This window comes from Akebia trifoliata, chromosome 3, assembly GCF_017979445.1.
Source record: "Akebia trifoliata isolate Shusen 1 chromosome 3, ASM1797944v1, whole genome shotgun sequence".
Lineage (NCBI taxonomy): Eukaryota > Viridiplantae > Streptophyta > Magnoliopsida > Ranunculales > Lardizabalaceae > Akebia > Akebia trifoliata.
The window spans coordinates 32,335,393-32,361,879 of NC_141377.1; the positions used below are offsets into that span (position 1 = coordinate 32,335,393).

Below are 26,487 nucleotides of genomic sequence, written 5' to 3' on the forward strand. Positions count from 1 at the left end.
AATAATTTGATACGAAACTCGAGGATTTAGTAACTTTTTCGATCGACTTCTGATTAAGTCGTGCTTACAGGCTAAAGAATGTTTCTTGACCCTTCTGAATCTATTAGTGATATTAATTTTCCTTAAATATTAGAAATTTAGAATCCATAATTTTGAATCAACGTAAAAACTTAAAATTATTTCTTCGAGATACATATTAAGATTTTCAAGTCATTACAATTTATAGGTGCATAACAAGTGTCTAAAAATATAAAAACAGGTTAATACTTTTTTTTTTAGTAATAAGCCTTATTTTAAGAAGTTTAGAAATTTAGTACTGGTGGGATTTAAATTTAGGTATCTAATATCATCACCCAAAGACTTTACCAACTAAGTTAGTTGGCACTTGCAACAAATGAATACTTTTTTCATGTTATTTACACTTATTTGTCAAAATAATGAATAAAATAAAGAATTTCAAAGCCCTCTCCCTTGCTTTCATGGCTTAAAAACTCATTTAAGATCAGGATTACCCAATTTGTTGGTAGAAAATCGAACCGCAAACTGGTTCGAATCGAATCAATTCGCAGTACAATTCACTTTTGTTGCTTCAAAAGCAACAATGCAACAAATTTAAAAATTATTGCTTTATCTTTTGTTTTTTTATATTCCTTCTAAATATTTTATAATATTAGTAACTTTTTCGATCGACTTTGATTAAGTCGTGCTTACAGGCTAAAGAATGTTTTTCAATCTTTTTGAATCTATTAGTAAAGTTAATTTTTCTCAAATATTAAATATTTAGGATCCATACTTTGAATCAACGTAAAAACTTAAAATTCTTTCCTCGAGATACATATTAAGATTTTCAGGTCATTATAATTTATAGGCGTATAACAAGTGTCTAAAAATACAAAAACAAGTTAATACTTTTTTTAGTAGTAAGCCTTATTTTAAGAAGTTTAGAAATTTAGTGCTGCTGGGATTTAAACTTAGGTCTCTAATATCATCAACTAAAGACTTTACTAACTAAGTTAGTTGGCACCTGCAACAAATGAATACTTTTTTCATGTTATTTACATTTATTTGTCAAGATAATGAATAAAATAAAGAATATCAAAGCCTTCCCCTTGTTTTCATGGCTTAAAAACTCATTTAAGATTAGGGTTACCCAATTCGTTGGTAGAGAATCGAACCGCAAACTGGTTTGAATCGAACCAATTCGCGGTACAATTCACTTTTGTTGCTTCAAAAGCAACAATGCAACAAATTTAAAAAGAATTGCTTTACCTTTTATTTTTATAGTCCTTCCAAATATTTTATAATATTAGAGATATCTTCCTAAAATTTCAAATTAATAGTATGCCCCTTTGACTTATGGTTTTTCTCAACAAACTGATGAAAAATGATCAAATACCTCATTTCCAACTAACAAATAAAAAAACTTGATTTTTTTTTTCAAAACACATCATCTTCAATCTCTTTTGTACCATACTCATCATTTCAACCTTCAATCACCCTCAACTCTGTTTACCCTTACGAACTGGATTCATTCTTGAGTGGTGATCCATGAACTTGAATTTGAACTAAACAAACCCATGGATCAGGTAACATAATTCAAGATTGGGAAGATGACCACCTTAAAGGGGCTTGGACAACTCATTCAAGATCCAAGATGATTTGTTCAAATTATTAAAAATATTAGTCGAGTTTATACAAAAATGGATAAAAAATGGTTTAAGTCTACTACGTTATGTACTTTTTGAAATGAAAATAATTATCTTCTTTTAAAGACTAGAGTTTGCATGTGCCTATGGCATGAACATTATCTTTGAGGTTAAGTGGGTAAAAAATAAGAACATAATAAAATTGAAAGGGTATTATTCATGAATTTTTGGGGTTAAAAAGGTAAAAGATGTCAAATAATAAAGTTTGAGAGGTGTTCTTGAGAAAGGGGGGAGAAAAGGAAAAACAATTAAGCGAGTTAAAGAGTAAAATAGGAAAGATAATAAAATTAGAGGGATATTCTTGAATGGGGAGGGGAGGGGAGGGGAGAGGAGGGGAGGGAGAGAGAAAAGAGAAAAAGTGGGGTTGTACAAACCCCACTCCTTTGTCTCAATTTTTATACCTACAAAATTATTTCAGTAGGGCCCACTATTGTGTTTTATTATATAGACTAGAGTACGCCCATTCTATAGCATGGGCATCCTCTTTGGGATTAATGAGGGTAAAAATGAAAAAATAAATAAAGTTAGCATGATATTATTAAAAAATCTTTAGAGTTAAAGAGTTAAAAGAAAAAAAAACAAAGTTGGAGAAATATTTTTAAGAAAGATGGAGAATAAGAAAAAAAATAAAGTGGGTTAAAATAATAAAAGATGAAAGATAGTAAAGTTAGAAGTGTATTATTGAAAAAGAGGGTAAAAAGAGAAAAGATAGTAAAATTGGAGGGAAATTATTGGATAGGGGGAGAAGAAAGACTATAATGTTGAAAGGAGAGTGAAGATGAAAATTAATAAAGTAGAGTATTGTAGACCTCAAAACTGTTATAAAGTGGGATCCATTAACTATTATTGTGTTTTATTATATAGACTAGAGTTCGCATGTGCCTACGACATAAGCATCATCTTTGAGATAAAGAGGGTAAAAATAGGAAAAAATAAAGTTTAGTGTATTAATAACAATTTTGAGATTAAATGGTAAAATATGAAAAATAATCTAAGGAGTAAAAAAGAATATATAGTAAAATTAGAAGGGATGAAAAGAAAATATAACAAAATAAGTTCCACAATAATTATTGTTGGATAGGATGTTTATCCTATTTGAATAGAAGTTTGTTGACCCCAAAAGTGAGTCCTACAATTATATTTTATTATATAGATAGGTGCCCTTACCCTTATATTTTACTATATAAATTTAAATATTTATTATTTATAAAAAAAAATTAAGGTTGTCAGACCAAACCTAATATATCTTATAATAATAAAATTATTATATAAGGATATAATAATAAATATTATTATTATTATTATTATTATATCCATGACAAAAGGACAAATTCTCATCCTGATTGGTGACCTATGGCGGTTGCCTTATGCGCATGGGCCCACAGACCAAGATTTCCCCCTTTTTTTTAATAGTTTTTTTTTATTTATAATTTTAATGCTAAATTAATCGCAATGAATTGCCCATCAAACTACTTTTTCGTCATGTAAGGAGGACTGGAGAAAGCGATAGCCACGTGGCAATCTAAAGAGTGAGGGTCACTGAATTTCAATGAGCTTCGAATCATAACATCAGTAATGTCGTACACCGAACTTAACGATTCGTAAAAAAGATTCCCGCCAAAATAGGAATTTTTAAAGGTCTGTTGACTTCGAGTCGAGAGAAGAAGGCAAAATCGAAGAAACCCTAAAACAAAATTATTATTAAATATTTCTATCTATTTGAGACAGGTTTTCGATCATTATTATTATAATAATCTCTAAGCTTCGATTGACCAAACCTTTTGACTATCCTCTAAAATCCAAGAACCAAACCCTAGAAATCGAACCTAAAAGATCTGATCCAAACTTTGCAAATCAATAATCATGGTGAGGATTCCCAAATCCACAACGAAAGATGTATTTGATCGAGGAACATCGCCGGTGGCAGCTCCTTTGCCGCAGGCGCAGAGGCGAAAAGGAGCTGGAACAACAAGAACTTGGCTCATAATATCGGATTCTGGAAAATCTCATGTTGAAGAGTTAGGTAAGCATCCGATCATGAGGCGTACGGGACTTCCAGGGCGTGATCTTAGGATTCTTGATCCAGTACTTCTGTATCCGTCAACAATTCTTGGGAGGGAAAGAGCGATTGTTGTCAATTTGGAACATATCAAGGCGATCATCACTGCTACAGAAGCGTTGGTGTTGAACTCGAAGGATCCTTCAGTCGCTCCTTTCGTTCATGAGTTTGAGATTCGAGTCTCAAATTTCAATTGGGCACGCCCTCTTGTAAGTTTTTTCTCGATTGATTTACCAAAACATGCGTTAAAAATTGAAAATTTGCCAAAACGACACACTGTTCATTTTTATTCTGAAATCGGTGAATAAAATATTTTCGTTAAAGTGGGAAAAAATTCACTGTTTTATCAAACAAAACGTTTTTTTAAAACTGTTTTACTGAAATTAAAACGGGAAAGATTTTTTTTCCACTTTAATGAAAATATTTTAATTCTGAAAAATGGTAATTTACCGTTTTCAGAATTAAAATGAATTTTTCGGGAATTATCAATTTTTGTCTACCTTTCTGGGAATTTTCCCTATTTCCAATCTATGTTGAAAATGCTGGTTTTGAATGTAAATAATCATAATTTGTGTGTGTGAAGGCAACTGAGGGCAGCGATACTGATATGGAGGCAATGGGCAAGGCTACAGGGGGATTCCCACCACTTGCTGCTTCTCATGAAGCTTCACAACATCTTCATAATTTGTCAAAGAACTCTGACGTGATGGGTGAAGCAAATGATAATAGCCCTCGGGATACGATGGATGTCCCAAAACCTGATGGGCCCAAGGTGTTACCTTTTGAGTTTAAAGCACTCGAAGTTTGCCTTGAAACCACTTGCAGGTGTCTTGAAACTGAGGTAAATGTTTTAACTTGGAGTTCTATGTGAATTTAGTCGCTAGTTATTTTTCAATTTGATGAATAGATGAACTCTTGAAGATTCTTGAATCCTATAACAGGATAGGCAAGTATGTACCCTTACTGATCTCTTGTAAATTTTGAATCCTTGAACTATTTTAAAAGGGGTCTCGTTTGGCACCCTGCACTTTACCCTATGTGTTTTGTCCTACATGGGTTAGAAGTTTTGGAACAGGCTGATTTTTGGTGAGGATGATCTCGATGGTGAGGAGATCATCCTCACCAAAAATCAGCCCATTCCAAAACTTCTAACCCCATCAAAAATGATTTACAAAAAATGGACGGTCCACGATTTTTCAACTTGTAAACATGGGCTAGAAATTTCAGAATGGGCTTATTTTTGTTGAGGAGCGTCTTCTAACCGTAGGGATCATCCTCACCAAAAATCAGCCCATGCCAAAACTTCTAACCCATGTAGGACAAAACACGTAGGGTAAAGTGTAGGGTGCCGAACATTCCCTTTTAAAAGAACCCTTTCTTTTGGGTTCTCTAAGCTTTTAGTTCTTTGACTCCCTGATTTCTTTATCATGAAATAAATAGACAAACTTAAAAGGTTTTAAACACTTTTTAGTCCTGGAAATTCCCCTCGGATTGCATTTGATGGGGGTATGGGATCCAATTAAGTTAACTATAAACATGGTTGGAAAATTCTCAAACTTGATTGTGCTTTAATCATTTTATTAACTTTATGAAATATTCATTTTCTGCCTTTTTTAAATGAAGTTAGGCTAGTAGCTATAAAAGGTTAGAAAAAAAAAAAGTAGACACAAATAGGAAGGAAAAAACATTAATTTAAAAATGTTGTCTGTGACAAAGATGTTGTCAAGCGAGACTTTGAAGGAACGAAGTATAGACATAACAAGTTACCATAATAGTAATTTCGGTGATTTTTAGATCATACACCCTTGAGATTCATGTTAAGCACACACAAGATCAGGATCAATCTTTGAGATACGTCTTAACGCTGGATCATATTCTCCGTTGAATATCTTTTTATTCTTTGATCTGGGACACCGGTGTGGTGCTTGCCAAATAAACTCTGACGATCAAGTCAGTCCCTTCATATTTGCAAAGAGTAAGTATAGCATTCAGGAGAGCATTTAAGAAAGCAAGTGTAAAATAAAGATGGTCTCTTGATTTTTCTCTTAGTATTTTTAGAGAAAATTGGGTCACTTTTCAAGTGCTTAATTAACTTACTATAATATTTTTGAAGAAACTTTAATGATTGGGAGATTGAAGAACTTTCCAGCTTTATTGATTACATTTCTCAAAGATAGATTGACCCTTTGGCAGAGGGCATTCGTGTTTGGGAGTCTAGCAAGGATAGGTAATTTTGTATCAAATCCTTTTTTCTTTTTTTTGCTCCCCAGTTGTTCAATTTCCTTTCTTGACATTGTCATAAGGGGTCCTAAAGTTCCACCAAGGTTTCTTTATTTATTTGGTCAGCTGTCCTTGGAAAAGTTCTTACAATGGACAATTTAATGAAAAGGGGCGCGGACTCTGCGCATTTCTGTATTGTGTGTAGATCGAGTGACTAATCGATCAATCATCTTCTCATTCACTATGCTTTTGCAAACGAGATATGGGCCCGATTCTTATCCCTATTCAACATCCATTGGTGTTTTCAGTCACCCCTTGTAGATTTTTTCCAAAGTTGGGTGCTTAAAGACAAACCTCTTAAAATGGAAAGTCTTTGATCTTTAACCCTGTTTGCTGGGTGGGGGGGAAGATCTGGTTGGTACTAAACTATCGAATCTTTGAAGGGAAAAACCACACTCCTCATGAGGTGTTAGTATCCATCGTGGATTTTTTTTATTTTCTTGGAGTTGGAGCAGGCTGTTTAAAGTGTTTAAAGGAATCTTGTTTGAAGATCTAATGTTTAAGTGGGGTCTAGTTTGTGAAGTCTGAGGGGATTATTTTTTTTTTCTTTCGTTTCTTTGCCTTGTTTTGGTTTTTCCAGGCGGTTGTCTTGGCCTCCGTTTCTTTTCCTTTATAAATAAATTTTTACCTATAAAAACAAATATTTTTGCATGTCACTTAATGCTTCATTTTATCTAGAAGTTTCTTTCATAAAAAGGTGTCAGAATCATCAAATAATATTTCAGGAAGCATGTATATTAAGCCACTTGATTGTGCTGAGGTGACTTAAAGACCGAGGTAGAAATATATTAATTATGACTTTGGTCTTACTATTTGATTGAGATGAACAATAGTTGTATTATAATTTCCTATTTTTGTCCGAGGTTTACTTATTAAATATGTATAAAAATTCCTTGGTTTTATATTATGACCGATGCAAACTTATTTTTTACTTATTATTAGTCACAAAAAACCTAAGTGTATATATTTTGAATTTCAAATCAGATAATTGATAATCCCCTGGTAACATGTGTCATCAAAACAGATTTGTGAATTTTATCACTTAATAGTGAAAAAATTGGTAATCAATCTGGTCTGCTTGTGTAATGTGTGATTCAAGGAAAATTAAATAGCAGTATCTGTTTTGCAATCAAGTAGAGAATATTTATGATAATGAAGGTTTTATCCCTCCTCATTAGATTTAGATCTCGAAGAGCTATCCTTGTCCTCTTCATGTTTTGATGTGTAGCTTCCTTTAATCAATGAGTTATACCACGAAGTTGTGTTATTGCTCAATTATTTAACTGACATGGGTTTTTTTCAATGCAGTATGGGTTTTTTCTACAACTCTCTTGTGTTCTCCATTTTTTTTTTAAACTTCATTTCTCTAATTTCTTGCTTGTTTATTTGCATCAGACTTGTACTCTGGAACAAGAAGCATATCCGGCTTTAGATGCATTGACCTCTAAAATCAGTACACTTAACCTCCAACGTGTTAGACAAATAAAGAGTCGTCTAGTTGCATTATTTGGACGTGTCCAAAAGGTAAGATTGTGAGAGTAGTATCTCATTGTGGCAATGTAATATTTTCACCTAAGTGAAGAGTAGTATCTCTGTAATTGTGTTTTCTTTGATAAGTGAAGATTTTATTAAAAGAGAAAGAAAGGTAAAAGAAAACCTTGGAGGTCAAGAAGACCTACCAAAGTCTCAAAGGAGGAAACCAAAACATTTGTCTTGTCTTACAATTAGAGTCCATCTAAAAACAAAGTCCTTAAAAAAATAAACCCCTGCAATCTTGGACCATTGCTACAGAAGTGTTTTAATTCAATGTCGTTTAACAAGGAGTTAGAACACAGGTGTGGTCTAAGTAAATCAATGGATAGTCATGGCCCTATTGTAAATATCGCTGGAAGTGACCGACCCCGTTATGAACAATATCGATAAAAACATTCATAGTCGTGCTTGTAGTGACAGCTTTCATTGCAATAGTAACTATACACTTTTCTTTCCTAACATTACCCTGTCATGTTTATCAGGTGAGAGATGAACTTGAGAATTTATTGGATGATGATATGGATATGGCTGAGATGTATTTGACAGACAAGCTTGTCCATCAACAATCTGAAGAAGTTACCTCAAAAGATGAAATCAATAAGGAAGCATTTGAACTAGATGATGATAGGTACTGTTCATATCATAATTTGTTCTTTGGAAAGTTTTTAGTCATTGACATGGATTAAAATCTTGGTCTTGTGGTATGTCTTGGTAAGTTTGGGCAACCAAGATGTATTGGGAGATGGTGTGATTTAATGTCGAGAGTAAGGCAAAAATCACAATATGCTTTGATAAATAAGTAGATATGATATTTGAAGCATTTAAACGACTTTATGAACTTAAACAGTAGGCTTTTGTTTAGTAGCCCTAATTGTTACACTAAGTTAGGTATGATATGCCGAATGCTTAGATAAGCTGACAATATGATTTTGTGTATTACATAACCCGTTCTACAACACCACACGTGCCATTTCGGAATGTTTCGGCTGAGACCGTAATGGAAGATTGACCCTAAAAAATGCTAGTTGTTTCGGAAATTTTCACATTGTCTTGGAATGCTTTAGAATGCTTCGGTCGAGTCGAGACCATTTTTTTTCTCTTAACTGAAACATTGCACTGAAACGAGATTTTAAACCTTATAAAGATGGTAAGATAAGCTAATGATGCTTGAAAATGCATCACTTGGAACTTATTTAGCTTGATTGTGGCTGCAACTGTGGTTTTGGTAATAAATAGGTATAGAATAAAGGTGGGATCCTCACTATATCCGTAACTAGAGAAAATCCTGGACTTAGTATCTTAGGTATATTTGTCACACCTAGATCCATACTTTGCCATGCAGAGAAATGGCTGAAGTGTTGGCCAACTTAAAATGGAATTATGATCCCGAAGGAGGAATTATCATATAGTGCTCAACCTAAATTTTTGGCTTATTATTTGTATGAAATATATTTTGTACTTCCCCTATACCCACAGATTTCATGATTCTACGAATACTCCATAATCCCCACTGGTGAAAACCCAACGAATAAATTCACAAGGTCCTCATCAATGCTCATTTGTTCTAATTTTCTTATCTATCCTTGGTCATTCTTTGCTTTTGTGATGTCTCATTGTTTGGTACCTCAATACAACCTTCTGATTATGCTTCCTTTCTGTGGTACAAGATGATTATAACATGTTTGTACTTTGTAGTCAGTCTCGTTCTTGTGTAATAAACCTTATCATTTGATGCATCTTATAGTAGGCCTATCAAACATTGACCACCTCAAGGTCATGGAAGGATCAACTAGACCCATCAAGGCATGCTAACACTACTATACAAGTAAGAATCATTGGACTTTTAGACAACGTTCTCCAAAATAAAGGGATTTCCTCATTGAAATGGTGAACTATTGATGCTAGGACACTAGCTTTCATAACGTTCTGATTACAGGACCTGATGAATTTGTGCAAAGCTCTGAGAATCATAAATTTAGTGGTGTTTTTTACATTTTGTTCAAAAAGTTTTAGAATATGTTTGGCTATCAAATTCATGAGATTTATTGTTAAGTTTTTTTTATACGGTTGTTGTGCTAATCTAATTTATTATAACTTTCATTCTTTTAAACTTTTAGTGATGATGACTGGAAGAGCAGCAAAAGCAATAGTAGAAATATTGATTTTAAGCCAAATGTTGAAGAGTTGGAGATGCTCCTAGAAGCTTACTTTGCGCAGATAGAAGGGACCTTGAACAAACTATCAACTGTATGTTTTTCATCTCTTATTTATATAGTTCTTTTCCATTATGTTATATTGTCAAACATCCTGTAATGATCTTTAAAAGAAAAAACTTTAAGTAATATAGGTTTAAAAAGAAATTAATTTACTTTTATTTTTATAACCAAAATTTTATTGAAAGAAGGACAAGAAGTCCTGAAAAAGCACAAAGAAAAACAACAAAGCTCAAGAAAAGGAGAAAAACAAACACAACACAACGCCACCCTGACCCAGAACACAATCACCCTCTACTAACAAGCTCCCATCTAAACAAGAAATCCTCAAAACGATAACCCTAAATTCATGAAACTGCTTGCACCAGTAAAACAATAAACCCACAATATTAAAAAATTTCTCTTGCATTGAGTGCTCCTTCCCTTCGAAGATACACCCATTTCTTTCCTTCAAAAAACCCAACAAATGGCCAGGGGTAAAAGATTCCAAAGAGTCCTTCCTTGACTAAACAACTGTGGACCTCCAACAGTCAAGCAAGCAACGGATCGAAAAAGGGGCACACCAAGATAAATATAATAGAGAAAGAAAAAAAGATCAAATTTGAACATAATGTTTCTAATGTCTATCCCAACTATTTGGGACTGTAAACTTTTATTTATTTATTTTTATCTTATTTCAGTTCTACTCATCCATCAATATCCTCATTGTTGACACACTCATTTCTGTGGCTGCTAATTCTAGTTATGTGGGAGGCATCCTCCTCGATCTCCTCTATTTAATGGATAGTCTTAGATAATGAAAATGGTATCTTTGGTGTACTTTTTACCCCTCAATCTAGCCTCATCAAGCAAAACTAAATTATTTGCAACAACATAAACCAAGAGACTTCCTTTTAGCATATCATCATCAATTATACCTTATCCCATCTATTTGGGGTTGACGACAACATGATCTGAATTCATCATTGGAGTCTTTTTAGAGCTATATGTGTCTAGGCACGTGTCCTAAAATCATTGCCTACTACCTCAATTCACTTCAGTTTCCTTATTAATTTTGCCTTTTCAGAACTCTTTACTTGCACCAAATCGCTTCTCGTTGTGAATCAAACTTATTCTCTAAATTTTTATTCCTAGTTCAACCGGCCGGTTGGAAAGATTCCAACAATTTAGAGAGATTTTTTAATGGAATTCCAGGTCGTTGTCCTCCGTAGACCAATTTGGGGACCAATTCCATGGGTCACTTTGTCTCTAAATGGGCCACCACTGATAAATGTAGCTTGGGTGACACTGTACCATATACGTGAAATTGGTCTCTTTCGCTTACACTGAATGAGAATTTTCAAAATATGAAGTTAGTCCATTGAGGTGTTCTCGGTTTAAATCTTAATACTTTCATATTTTTTGAGTAAAATCTTGATTGCCAGCTCTCTTAAACTATGGTTTTAATATTTGATCAATTATTTTTGCAAAGATGAGGGAGTACGTTGACGACACAGAAGACTATATCAATATCATGTTGGATGAGAAACAGAATCAGCTTCTGCAGATGGGAGTTTTGCTTAGTACTGCAACTTTGTTGATCAATGCGGGCATTGTTGTTGTGGGTTTATTTGGCATGAACATACACATTGATCTTTTTGACTCCTCACCCACTAAGTTTTGGGAGACTACCTTAGGTGCCATTGGAGGTTGTCTCATTTTGTACATTATAGCAATTTACTGTGGTAAGAAAAGGGGACTGTTGGAATGATAAATCTCTCTAATAAATTGAAGGGATGATGGTCTTTAGTTGTAGCTTGTCTTCTTGGTGTCTCCTCAACCTAATTATTTCTTCTTCTTTTTTTTTATATATATCCCCATTTGATTGAAAAAAGAAAAGAAAAACTCTTATAAGGAGGTTTGTTGTAGATATTCTTTATTATTTTGATCCAATTAACACACACAAACAAGTCCATTTTGTAATGTCAGACACATTTCCTATATATACAGACTTATTTGTACATAAATGCTTTATGTCAGAAACCTTACCCTTTGGTTCTAAATTTCTTAGGGGTTGTTTGCTTGTGGATGTAACTCTATTCTGAAAATTCTAATCTGGATTAGTTTGCCTTTATTTTGGGTGAAGAACGGAGATTGAAAATCATTTAACTTTGAAACTTCTACTCTTCTTATCTAAAATAGATTAAAAGTTGAAACAATCAACTTGTGTGTTTCCTATAATTAGGACTCTCAATGGGCTGGGTTTGGGTTGTGTAAGTAGGCAATTGGGTTGGGCCTATATATAAATAAAGAAGTTTGTGGGCCAACTTATAAATGGACCCAAATATTTGTTGGGGTATTAGGCTCAGCCTTTAGATTGACTGGGATTGGGCTAGTCATTTATGACCCGATTAGGATCCGGGCTGTTAATGGCCCAGCCTGTGTGCAGCCCAAGACTCAGTGCAAACTCTGGACCTTTTTAGCCTCAAACGCTATGACTGAGGTGAGAGGAAAAACCAGTGTTTTAATAATCAGACAGACCGAACTGGATTTTGTAATGAAATCAGTTCGGGTTGTGAATCATGCTTTCTCGATTGTTTTCTTTTTAGGGAAAATTACTTAAAGGACCCTCGTGGAGGAACTTCTTTCTAAATAATCCCTAAGTTTTCAAGAATTGCTAGATAGGGCATTTAGTAAACTTTTTCTTTCTAAATGGTCCCTGGACTTCATCGTCCTAATTGTTCGAACTCATCATTTTCATTTAAAAATTGGATTTTTGACATCTCAACTGAGTTTCAAAACTTCATTTTATCAGAAAGGATTTAAGAATGAAGAAGAAATCATTTTCAAGGATTTTTTTTCTAAGATTTTGAAGATGTATCTAAAAAACTAGGGTCTTTTTCACATTTTTTTTCCCTTTTAATTTTTGGATGAAAATTGATCAAGAATGGTTCTTTTGGGTTGAAATCATTTAAACTAGTCGTTATCTCAAGTTTTTAGTCGATCTTTCCATGTATTTTAGTTAGAAAAGCTCAAAAATTAAAAATGGGTGGGTTTTACTAGTGTCGAGTTCGCCACTTTTTATTTAAAAAAATGGTGAACTCAATAGTAATTAAAGAAGTATCAAGTACGACATTAAATAAAAATTGATGAACTCGATAATAAATAGTGGTGGACAGTAAAAAAATGTGAATTGACACTAAATACAAAATCGTCGAGTTTGATTGTAAAAATTATGAATTTGACAGTACGAAGGACAATTAAGAAAGAAAAGTTAACTAAATGTCCTGTCAAGCTATCGTGCAAAACTTAGGGACTATTTAGAAAGAAACCCTTCTGCGAGGGTCCTTTAAGTAATTTTCCCTTCTTTTTATGAATATAATAAAGGTATCTTTTGATAAAAAAATAAAATGAATATATATATATATATATATATATATATATATATATATATATATATGGATCACATGCTAATGTGATGCCCAAAACCACTAGTAGGTGCCATGTGTACGTAGATCATGAAATTTTATGAACTTTCAACAACAATAACAAAAAAAAAAAAAAAAAGATTTTTTCACCATTGGATTTAATTAAATCTGAGAGTTCATTGGCCGTCCATTTTCAAACTCAAAATCTAGTCCAAAAATATGTTTTTCTTTTTCAAACTCAATCTAACGAAAATCAAGAGGGATAAGGTGTCATTTAAAATAATGTGGCAGTTCACATGGCTCAGATGTAGACCTCGGTCCATGCTCTACATGATCCCCCGATCCATGCAGCCTTTTCCTATAAATATATAAAAGGGAATGCTAACGTCCAATATTCTATGGGGACATTTTGCATTATCCAGCCCACTTTTTTTTTTTTTTCAATAATCAATGCCAACATAATAAATGCATTTTTTAATGGCATAAGAAATGTCTTTATTGCATAAAAGATTAATATATCCTTATTTTTTTTGACTAAAAGACAAAATGAGGGGTATTATTGGCAAAAAGTGTTGAAAAATACTAATGTCCCCATGAGGTCTTATAAATATAAATCAGTTAGTCCTACTGTGGTCCGACTAATTTGACAAATTTTCAATTTAATCATTGGTTCAATGTCTAAAGCATAGGAATCAACAAAGATTTCCAAGTGATCCCTTAGGAATATTTTCCCATCTCAGCCGTACATTTGAATTTTGATGCTTTGAAGCATCTAGGTTATTATTATACTAGACAACATGAGCATCTTCATTGGAGGTCAAACCGTCAAGGGGATAAAAGAGGAAATATAATAAAGTTATAAGGGTATTATTGAAAAAGATAGTAAAGTTATAAGTTATAAAGTCCTTAAGCCAAGACCCCTTCATTCAAAGGCTTACAAATTGAATCTCAACTAATTAGACGATGGGAACGCCCTAGGGAAGGGTCAATCCAAAGAAATTTACTAAGGGTTAGATTCAATAATTTGTAGGACTTTGGATGATATAGTAAAGACCATAGACCAATAAATTTGAAAAGAGAGGAGGACTAATTTAATTAGCATAGGATAAGAAATGAGATTTCCAATCCTAAATCATTTATAAATCTTGTCGATCAGAGGTTGACAATGGGAAAAAGTCACTCGGGAGGAGAAAAAGAGGAAGACGGAGATAATGAATGAGAAGAAATCTAATACAAAAATTGAGCATTACTAAAATTCTATTTCTTGAAGTACAAGATTCACTGAAGAAAATTTGGCCTTTTCTATTCTTAACTTCAAGACCTGAAAAACGATGAAATTTTTCGAGAACTTTTTTAATACCTAACGCAGAACACGAGAAGAATTTGATATTGAAATAAGCGGTTCTATAGGTTTTGAGCATCCGTTTATATTCAGTGTGTTGTGTTGTGGTTACAATGGTAGAAAATATGACTATAACAATCAAGTCCGCTGTGAAGAAACTATTGATGTCAATGGCACCCAAGTGATAGGGCATGGGTTCGAGTCATTTTGGATAGTCTTTCCACTACAGTGAAGCCGTTAACAAATGGATTTATCGTGCAATCGCTGATGGAGCATATTCCGATCTGGCCTTTCCATTGAAAATGGCATGCCATAGGCAACCATACACATATACCCTCTATGCCTTTCTTTTGTAATAATTAAGCAAAAAATTACTTTCCTTTAATTTGATTAGATAATAAAATAGGGTCGCAAGTTCCCTAAACTCATGGAAAAACAAATGATCCCAACCGTTGATTTATCCTCCGGATAAGTATCCCCAAGATATGTATTACTAAGTTACCTATAAATTTCTACTATTGGATTTTGTGTTTAAAGGGTTGGGATCATGTGCTTTCTCATGAGTCATTCTTTAAGAATCATTAGAACCAAACTCATAAAAATATTTACAAATAAAATACCCAATAGGATTTTGAGGACAAGAATAATGCTTCATAAAAATTGTTGTGATGGATGTCTTGAATTTGATGGTGTTGTGCATACTAAGAGTGTATTTGTTGTATTCGAATTGGGAGTCATTAGAAGTAATTTGATAGTTTGGGTATTTATTTATATTATAGTCAGTATTATTCATAATAGCTAAGTCAAGAGTGAAATAAAACATATTAGTTCTCAACATCGAGGAGGTCTGATAATTATAAGGGGAAATACAAGGTTGTAAATTTGTAATTTCTTTATTAATAACTAATAGGTAACATGTGCAAACGAGCACACGTGTTTTTTTTAAGGAGTCGTGTTAGAGTGACCTTTGACTGGAACCTCACATCACTTCTTGACGTGAAAGTGGATAAGAATTATAGATTCTGAAGTGATAACTATCTATAGATCCTATCCACTTTCACGTCAAGAAGTGATATGAAATGACTTAAATGCCTTTGTTTTCAACTTCCAGTACGACATCTTGTATTTTCTAAACAAAAATCATTCATCTTCAACCTTGGGTAAAGGTTCAACCCTCCTTTCCGACTTACCATCAAATCACCTTAATTTTCTACCCAAAACCAGTCATCTTCAACTGTACGGTAAAGGATTTAAACCCTCTTTCAGATCATTCAGAGTTATCTTCAGCCTATTAACTATGAACTTTGAAACACATTTGTAAATGACATTGCAGCATGCAATGGGCCTTGGTGGCTATAATTAATTGTCTCTTCTTGTATTGTTCTTTGGCCTTACTTATTTTAAAGTCTTTGATTCTAAGATATTGCTCTACAGTTCCTATAAACTATGATTGTAATATTTGATCAATGCAGGCATCATTATCGGCGTGCGTGTGTATTTGGCATGAACATAAGATAGGCATCTGTTGTTTTAAAACCCGACTCACATAGACACAGTTTTGGTACCATTTGAGGTTGTCTCATTTTGTATTTTATCGAGGTTTAAAATGTTGTATCGATTTAATGTTTCAGTTAATATAAAAAAAACCAATATGGTATCCAAAACATTCAATATTTCGTATTGGTCTTGGCCAATACGTTACGATATTTTATAATCATTTGGTAAGAAAAGAGGACTGTTGGAATGATAAATCTCTCTAATAATGTGATGCAGTTCTTAGGTGATGTTTGTTTATGGTTGTAACATTATTCTGAAATTTAACTGAAATAGTTCCTAACTGATATAATTGTGTTCTGGATTAATTTACCTTTATTTTTTTTCTGAAACTGGAACTAATTGAAATTAGATGATTTTGGGTGAAGATGATGGTGATCGAAAATCAGAGAACTTTGAAACTTATACTCTTATCAGAATCGGATTAGAAGCTGAAACAATCAACTATCATGTAGGTCCTATAGATGGGGCTGTTAATGGGTTGGGTTTTGGCCTAGTCATCCCTTCTGTATTGGGTTTGGGTTGTGTAACTAGGCCCGTTTAGTAGTTGGGTTTGTCTTGTACTTTTAAATAGGAACAAATAATTTTGGGCCAGGTTTGGATATAAGATTTTTCTTTGCCTCAGCCATCAGATTGGTTGGGATTTGGGCTTGGATTTTGACACCCGATTAGAATCGGGCTGTTTAAGGCCCAGTTCATCGACAGCCCTTACTATCATAGACTCAGTGTAGGAAATACGTTCAAATTATGGACCTTTATAGCCTCAAACAAGTATGGCAGAGGTGGGGAGGAAAACCCAGATTTTTAAAAAAATCAGACCAAACCGGTGGTTCAACTGGTTTTTTTTTTATTATAAATAAAATCCTGAACCGTGGTTTTTTGAATATTGTCTTTTTATGAATATAGATAGAAGTGCTTTTTGGAAATATATATACATATTTTGAAATATTTCCCATCTCAGCCGTGGGTTTAATGCTTTAAAGTTGTAATTTTACTATTAATTTTAAACAAAGGTCTGTGATATTACCACACCATTATATTATGAATAAACATCGTTAGTGATTTTATTATAAAATCATTTCATATAATTATATCGTTTATTTTATTTATTCATAATATAATGATGTGCTAATATCATTTGTCTAAATTAAACCTGTACTATTATAATGTGAGAAGGCACAATATAAGTGTTTCGAAACCAAAATTTGAGTGGTCATAAATGCCCTCACTTTTATATTTAAATTTAATGTAATTAGGGTCATTTTAGTCAAAAATCTAGAAAGTTGCAACCTACGATCCTATAAATTATAATCACGTTACTTAATTTTCAAAATTATGAAAATATCCTATTTTTACTATATAATCTTAAAAAACCCTTTAATCTATGTTTTAAAATACAAATAAACCTTGTTGATTCATGTGCATTTGCACATGAGACCTTCTCGTACATCTTTAATGGGGATTGAAAATTCAAAATGGGTTAATCTTCTTATGCGACAGTAAGGAGTTCGTTCCCACAATAAATCAGCTATTGAATCGGTTCAAAAATGGGGTAAATTTGGTAGACAAGTCTTTGGGTTTGATTAATGCGGGCATCTTGAATTTTAAAAGGCAATTCTCACATAATTTTAATAAGAAATCGAAACTTCTTGTATTCCAAATTGACAAATTTTGAAATATAATGGGCAAGTCTCTTGTATAATTTCAATGTAGTTGTTGATGAAGGGAGAATTTATAAATTTCAAATATAGAAATATAAAGAATTACAAAAGAAATTCAGATATGAGTTATATATTTGGTCCAGTCTCCCCAAGAATATTACAATGATCCAAAAATCTTTCTTTCCTCAAAGGTCAAATAGAACTACTGGTCCTCTCTCTAGAAAAAGATGGAATTTCTTTCCTTAGGGTTATGGAGTTCCTATGATTTCAAAATCTTGGACTATAAAGTTTTGGTTTATCCAGTTTTTCCTAATTCAGATAAATCCTTAAAATTACTTAATTTCTTATTTAAAATTCCAAGAGTTAATAGTTAAAAGCATTAAATATTTGCAACTGAGCCCCCAAAAGATTAGAATATTTTAGAGATTTTTATTTCATCTATCAATAATAGTTTGGTCCCTACTCCTTAGGGAAGAAATTAAATTAATATTATTACATGTACCTTATAGGGTATCTGTAGGGATTTCATCAATCAAGATATACACAAAGATTCTAATTAACCCTACGTTTTGCCCGTCATGTTTTATCTTACATGGGTTATAAGTTTTGGAATGGGCTGATTTTTTGTGAGGATGATCTCTATAAGGTGAGAAGATCATCCTCACAAAAAATCAGCCCAATATGAATCTTCCAACTTCATCAAAAGTGATTTACTAAGTTGAAGAGTTGCGGACAATCGATTTTTATTATTAATTTGTAAATCACTTTTGGTGGGGTTAGAACTTAGAAGTTTAAGATTGGGCTACTTTTTTATGAGGGTGAATTCCTCATGATATAGATCATCCTCACAAAAATTCAGCCAAATTCAAAACTTTTAAGTCATATAGGACAAATTTTGTCTCCCAACATTGTCCTCTTGAAATTGTTTGTCGAACGTTACCCATCTCCCCCTCCCACACACACATAATTTTTCATTAGAACCTACCACTTGTGATAAGAGATATTAAAAACTCTCATTAGAGAGGTTTTAGGCAAACGAAAGTGGAGATTTTGAGATATGAATAAATATACTAAGAAGGTTTGTAGAGTTATGGATAAAGGTAAGATTTTATTGAAAGAAAAATGAAATTATAGCGAAGTGATAAAAAAAGGGTTGTGATAGCGATGATGCTACCATAGGAGTGCAGCCCACAAAAAACCTGCTCTCAATATATGTTCGACTACAATGAAGAAAATGAACTTTATTGAATTTTTTGGATAATTATAACATGCAACTTATATTGCATTTATAGATATAATATCACCAGCCTATAGATGGTAAACCTAATACAAATATCCTAATTAACCTAAATCACTTACAATATTTAAGGTTAAATATTCTAATGAACAATACTTCTTAATGTAGACGATAATAATTGATATGCACTCTATGTATCATTTTTTAACATAACCTACCATTTGTGGCAATATACACTGCAATGATACAAGAATTTAATGTATCTTATTCTCCAACACATATAATATAAGCCTTCAAGAAATAAAATACAACTGAGTTGTTATAGTTTTGTATTTTTTGAGTTCGGGATAAATGTCCCATAAACTATAGTTTTGTGATTGGACAAATGTCTCATCAACTTATATATATATTTTTATCTTTTCTCTTCACTCTCTCTAACTTTATTATATATATTTTTAAACTTATTTTATTGTTGTAGATACCCAATTTAATCGAAAAAGTTCGAAAGTTCATTTGAATCCAATATCGAGGGTCAAATCAAGAGAATTTCGGTCAATCAAGTGGACCTAAACCAAATCGATTAAGAAAATCATATTTAATAAAAAAAGATTGATTTTTTCCTGATTGTACCTATCAAACGGCCTAACATAAAAATAGCTTAGCAGTTTGGTACATATGGCCATGCCATTTTTTGTTCTAACCTTGACTTTGGTGATACTTAAGTTTAATTTTTCTTGGCCGTATCTAGCGTACATTCAAATCCCATATATGCTCAAATTTTCATAACAAAAATTATTTCTTAATTTCACTTCTACCCATGCTAAAACCCTCATAATTTCTTCCACGTAGGGTCTTTTAGTAAATCACTCATTTTCTTAATCTTAACCCAAGGTCTTTCTTGGTCCATACTTAAGACCAATTACATTTTCTAACCTTGGTTTGTCAAAAGTAAAATCCTTCTTTTATCCTTCTAATCTTCTTCAAAATTCAAAGAGCTTCTATGACATTCAATATAAATTGACTATCTTCTAAAGTCCTTGACTATTTTGTCCTCCTTAGAGAATTCTCTAAAATTTGTGTCTACCTTTAATCCCTCCTTTGTTGGAGATTCTCTCAATGAAAATGTCTTAAAAGTTTAAAAACCAACCACATAATTACATGTCATTTGTCTTGGTTCTTTTTTAATTGATTCAAAGTTAAAGTCTTAGGACCATTCTACCCTTCCCAAAAAATTTTCTAGAAACTAATGGTTTTTACTAACCTATTTCTAGATTATCATGATTGATAAGACCTATAGGTGAGTGAAAGACCATCGAGACTAAGGAGATGATGAGTAATTATGAATTTTCATGAAGATTTTTGTGAAATTATTGGGGACTTGAAGATTTATGACCAATTTATCCCTAAGGGTCTCCCAAAATCCTATAAATAGGAGACCCTTCCAAGGCAAATGGAGGAGCTCATTTGGTAATCCAAAATTATGTCAAAATCCCTTTCTAGTCTCTTAAACCTCCTTATTCTTTCAAAATTCATAGAAGAACAAACCAAGAAGAAGGAAGAAAAGAAGAAAACCAAGGTGGGGCTAAACCTTCCAACCCCCCTTTTAATCCCTTTATTCTCATTCTCCCATTTCCTTTACTTTTAAACACTTTCTTATTTAGCTTACTTGTTCATTTATTAATATAGTTATTTAAATTGATAGTTGGAGTCTTGGGGAGAGAGAGTAATCCCTCTTCGAGATAATCTCTCCCAATAAGCTCCTTTAGAACACTAGATTAGGTTGTTTTACATTAGTTATTTTCATGCAATTTAAATTCATAATGTAAATGCTTTACTTTCTTTACTTTACTTACACTTTAAGTTTTCTAGAATAATAATTCTTTTATTATTATTATTATCTTTTTTATGACAATAGAGTTAGAGAGTAAACCCACTTAGGAAATAATCTTTTCTTGGTGAATCCATCTCATGCACACACTTTGCACATACTTACTCTTAAAAATGGCTACAAACCAGAGTATAGGTCTATATAGACCTGTATTTAACCTTTAGAACTAACAAAAATAGTCCAAAAATGAATAAAATCTCATGCATGTAGTCTGGATTCCTACATGGTGTGGTTCAAGTTATGAATCTCACCAAATGGTCAAAACAATAAACAAAGTCTCCCTAAGGAGCATATAAACTTATTTTGAAGCTTTAAGACCCTTAATGATGAAATCCACGTGGATTTCATCAAAGTCCAAAGCTAAAAAAAAATCCAACAAGCATTTACTTCTAGTAGAGCTTACTTGTCATCTTCTTTTGTTTATTTTTCAAAATAAAACTATAGTTAGTTTTCTTAAAATTTTCTATAACTTCCTCTATCTTTAAAACTAAAAAAAATGAGTTTCTAACTTCACTTTTGGTCAACAATTGATAATCATCTTAGGATAGGAGGGACAATGTGCCTAACACCTTCATTGTCCCTCAACCGAACCTCCTTATCTTAGATGTTTTAGGTAGACATTTTTTTCTTTATCTTTTGGATATGTGAGTCACTACAAGCCAAGAAAAATATAATTTTAAAACTCTTTTATGATGCCCATTCATACCTTAATTGAATTGTGACGACTTTTAAACCCATGTAGATGAGCTTAAACCCTCAAAGGTTTTGAAACCCACGTATTTACAATTATTTTTTTATTTTTTACCTCTTAACCTCAATTTTTTTTTTTCATAACAATAGCAAAGTCACTTATGCGCATGAGATAAACCTCCCATCAAACTATAGTTTTGTGGGGTCCACTTTATTTCTTTTACTCTTACTCTTTTTGACTTTGATATATTTTCTTTTTTATCACTTTAAACTCAAAATTCTTTAATAATATCATTCCAACTTTATTTTTTTTATTTTAATCCTCCCATCAAGGTACATTTTTGTTGGACTCACTTTATTTTCTTTATTACACTTCACCCCTATAACTTTCTTATATTTCTTTTTTTATCCCTTTTACCTACTTTGTTGTTTTTTATCTTTTACCTCTTTAATCTTTAAAATTTTCAATAATACCCTTTTAACTTTATTTTTTTTTACACTTTTACCCCCTTAACCCAAGAAAGGATGTCCGCGTCATAGGCATGGACGAACTCTAGTATATGGGACATCTCCCTTGAGGGTATGGAATTCATATGGTCCTAACAACTTAAGGTATAAAATGTTGATTCATCTATTAATTCTTGACCAAAATAAATTTTAAAAATTTATTTATTATTTAAAATTCTATGAAATACATATAAGCTTAGTAAATTATTTGCATCCCAACTCCAAAGAAATTATGATATTATAGGGATTTCTATTCTTTGCATCCACACTATATTTGTTCTCCATCGTATAATTTTCCTCCAAAAACCTTTATGCAATTATTACATTTTTTTTCTAGCCCTTATGGCCTTGAAAAATATTTTTCGACAATTTCATATTGATTAACATAATCAATATTTTTATTTAATATATTACAATGGGTATATATATATTTTGCAATTTTAAATATTAATTAAGGTGATTTTGTAGATAAAATAATAATAAAAAATAAAATTTATAATTTAAAAAAATTAAAAACTAACGAGCTTATAAGAGGTTGTGAGATTGACATTATATTCTTTTTGACAAAAATTACTTTAATAATAATGAAGTTAAATATAAGAGCGAAGGCATTATTGATGTTTCAAGTTTTGGTGTAAAAAAACACCTATTTAACATTCTTTCATTATATATCTACTTAGAATGTAAAATGCATAAAGGCATAAATGCACATGTATCATAAGGGCCTATTGGTAATTTATAATATGATTAGAGGGATTTTGAAGATTACATAGTCAAAGGATATTTTTAAAATTTTGAAAAACTAATTATAAGGTTGTGGTAATTTTATTAGGTTTTAATCAAAATGACCTTGGTTGTAATAAGTTTAAATGTAAAGGTGAGTAGCATTTGTGGGATTTAAATTTTGATGTCGAACCACTTTTACTCCGCTATGTCTCATTATAATAGTAAGGATAGAATAAAGCACAACATGGATCCTACTCCCTTTATCCCTCACATAAAAAGGGGTTGGGATTTAATGTGAGTCGAATAATTTTTCATTTGATTGTTTTTTTTTCACTTCTCTTCCTTTTCAAGATTATTCTTCCAACTTTATTATTCCTTTTTTAGCTCCCTTTCTATGAGTACCCTTTCGACTATAGTGTTTTTTTTTTCCCTTTCTTTACTACCCCTTTTTCATTATCATCCCTCTAACTTTATTATTTTTCCTTTTCTATCCCCTTTAACCTCAGTACCTATTTCGTTTGTATTCATCTTGAGATTCTTTTTTCGTGATTTATCACATCAAAATCTTTTTCAAAATAGAATATTGATTTTTTATGTGTCCAGATCCCTATGTAACCCGTGTCAAGCTGTAGTGTCACGTAGACTTTATCGTCCAAAGTACCTAACACATGTTCTTAGTGGGAATCAAACTTCTTAGGTCTATGGACAGCTAGTGATAGAAAAGAAAATTCATATTTCATTTTCAAGGGCAATTCTAATCATTAAATGAGATGTCCAGTCTTATCCTCAACTATAACCATTTTAGGTTTAAAAGTAGTTGGACAAACATGTTTACTCTATACAACCGTTTGTGTACTTATTGTCCTACAATCTTTTAAAAAGACTACCTTTTATATAATGCAAATGATATAAATACACCACAACAAACATGTTTCATGATTATATATATTTGCTTATCTTAGGTATCCCCACCCTTTGCGAGAGACTAATCCTTCACAGACATCGCTCCCACGAAAAGTCCTTCGTGCATTCGGTTGAGTCGAGGGTCAATCAAACCTGGAGGGTGAGCCCAAGAAATTCATTGCTTCGTGGGGTTTCGAACACTTGACCTACCCTTCCTGAGGAGCTTATCAAGATTTGGCTCGCCGCTAGGCTAACCCCTTGGAGTTCTTGTATATATTTTTATACTAATCTTTACTATTATAATGAGAGAAGTTGGATTAGAAGTGCTTCGACACCAAATTTTGAGTAGCCATAAATCCCCAAACTTTTATAAGAAATGGGAAAAGATCAAGAATATTGCAATCCACGTAGGCTAGTTTTCAAAATTACTAATGTATCCTTTTTTACATGTAATCTTAAAAAAATTCTTTAATTACAAATAAGTCCTTTTATACATGTGTGTTTGCACATGCCACCTTGTAGTTATAATTAATAAAATTTACATAAATTATGAAAATGATTTTCTATGGGCTGATAATTCTAGTGGTTCACACTTCCCATTTCATTAACCAAAATTCTAATAGGAAACTTCTAAAATTTTAGTTTCTCTCAATAGGGTTATAGATCAAGATTCTATGAACTTTAGGTACATAGTCAATCCATACACCCAAAATATTCTGATTCCCAACTGTTGATTTGAATTTTTTCGACCTAAGCTTTGTGGATGTTAGGGTTGTTAATGGGTCAGTTTACACTCAAAACATAATTCATTATGATATCTTTGGATCTAGAACGAGGATTTTTTCTTGAAAAAGATCTGATTTGATAACGTATTAGGTGGTTCTATATCATTTATGTCCCAATCCAATAGAGATCTGATTAAAAAAATGTGAGAAAGTTATAAATTATATTATATTTGATATAAATGTATGAATTCTATTTAAATTATGTATGTCAAACAAGATCAAATCTTATCATATTGTTTTTATATTTTTCTCAGTAAGTCATTTTTAATGAGTTCAGTAACTTAGTGTTGAGGGGATTTGAACCTAAGCCTTTGATATCATCACCCAAACACTTTACCAACCAAGCTAACTGGCACCTGCATCTTATCATATTTTTATTAATTAGGATTTGGATTCTAAAATTAAGATCTAATAAGATATCTTTTAAGATCTAATTTGATGCTTATTGGGTCATTTTTGGGTCCAACCTAATCTTGTCCTTATCAAGTTTATCCCAAATCCTGATCCGTAAGTTGGTTTAGATATGTTGAAGGGTGGACCCAAGGTATGTGATCGATCCTTTGGTCCAAATGACCTTAGAACTAGGGTTGTTAATGGATACTTATTAGTTCAGATACAATTATATTCAAATCTAAATTCGAAAAAATCGTATGATATCCAATTCGAATATGACAGACATCCCTAAAACACTATTCGAATTCGATTATCCTATCAGATATCAGATAATATTTGATTCAATCAATAAGAATTGGATTCAAATGATGTCTGAAATTTATATCCAATGAATTTCATATTCTCCCCTCAAAACTGCAGTAAAATCCTTGACCATCTCCTCTTAAAATTAGTCATTTTCAACGCTCCTAGTTTTCATCTTCAAACCTCAAAGGAAATATTGAATTTTTGGGAAGTAGAAAATATAGAAGTGTTGCTTACCCGGATGTCGTTGATTTGTTGGAAATGATGGTTGGGTCTTCCGGCTTGATTGTTATAATCCTAAAGAGAAAGGAGAACCGAATAATTGGAGAGAAAATTCAAGAGATTTCTTTCAAAAACATTATTATTATTTCTTATTTAATATAAATAATAACAATTATATAAATCAAATCGAATGTGTCAATATCCTAATTCGTATCAAAAAAACATTCAAATGTTAAAAATTATCCAAATTTTGAATCCAAAATCCAAAATTTTCTAATGATATCTGATTTTTCGAATCAGAATCGATTTGGATTCAAATTTTCGACTATCCATTAACAACCCTACTTGAAACTCAATTTCTTTGGACACATATAACCGCATGGAACTGTGACTAGATTGTTAATTACCCTGGAGAGTAGGGAATGAAATCCCCACAAAATAATGCTCAAACATCTACAACCATAGAAAGAACATGTGCAAATCAAATCAAATAAAAAAGGAAAAAGACCCAAATGAGTGAAACATTGAACTTGTGCAAAAGACCATACGGTCGCACCTACTACAAGGGCCCTTGGTCTAATGCACTTTAAAGTTTAAGGTATGGGTGAGGTACCAAAACATGCAAATGATATCATCCTACTTTATAGGACAGTACACAATCCAAATATTTCACAAAGTTTAGTGAAAAAACATTCTTCATAAACATTTTTAATTTTTAATTTTTTTTAAGCTGACACTATGTGAAAATTTGAAAATTTGACTCTCTCGAATTTTTGAAACCGAATTTTGACGATTTAGGGCCGTTGAATTTTTTATGTCACCAGATTCGACGGTTTAGAACCGTTGCATTTCTCCTATAATTTATTAATTTGATATTTTTGATCTGTTGAAAAAAATAATAATTCTACAATGAAAATTTTGACGTCTTGGTCCATCAAATTTTATAAAATTCAATGGTCTTAAAATGTCTAAAATGGACAATTTTCCATGATGTGTGAGACTCGTGAAAAATAACTTATAAAAAAACACATGATCCCAATAGTCTCCATATGAAATTTAACTGTTAATATTTATACGT

At 32.1% G+C, this 26,487-nt stretch overlaps 1 protein-coding gene across 2 annotated transcripts; it reads left to right on the forward strand.

Moving 5' to 3' along the window:
- The first annotated feature begins 3,371 nt into the window (after positions 1-3,371).
- LOC147406418 (magnesium transporter MRS2-F-like) lies at positions 3,372-11,588 on the forward strand. Of its 2 annotated transcripts, XM_086434450.1 has the most exons (6): positions 3,378-3,974; positions 4,349-4,606; positions 7,441-7,569; positions 8,061-8,206; positions 9,696-9,825; positions 11,263-11,588. In XM_086434450.1, exons 1-6 carry the CDS (start codon positions 3,570-3,572, stop codon positions 11,539-11,541), a joined length of 1,347 nt encoding a protein of 448 aa, XP_086290576.1. In that variant the 5' UTR covers positions 3,378-3,569; the 3' UTR covers positions 11,542-11,588. The 2 variants fall into 2 exon arrangements, with proteins under 2 accessions (XP_086290577.1, XP_086290576.1); XM_086434451.1 differs by lacking the exon at positions 7,441-7,569 and having other exon boundaries at positions 3,372-3,974.
- Positions 11,589-26,487: the final 14,899 nt, after the last annotated feature.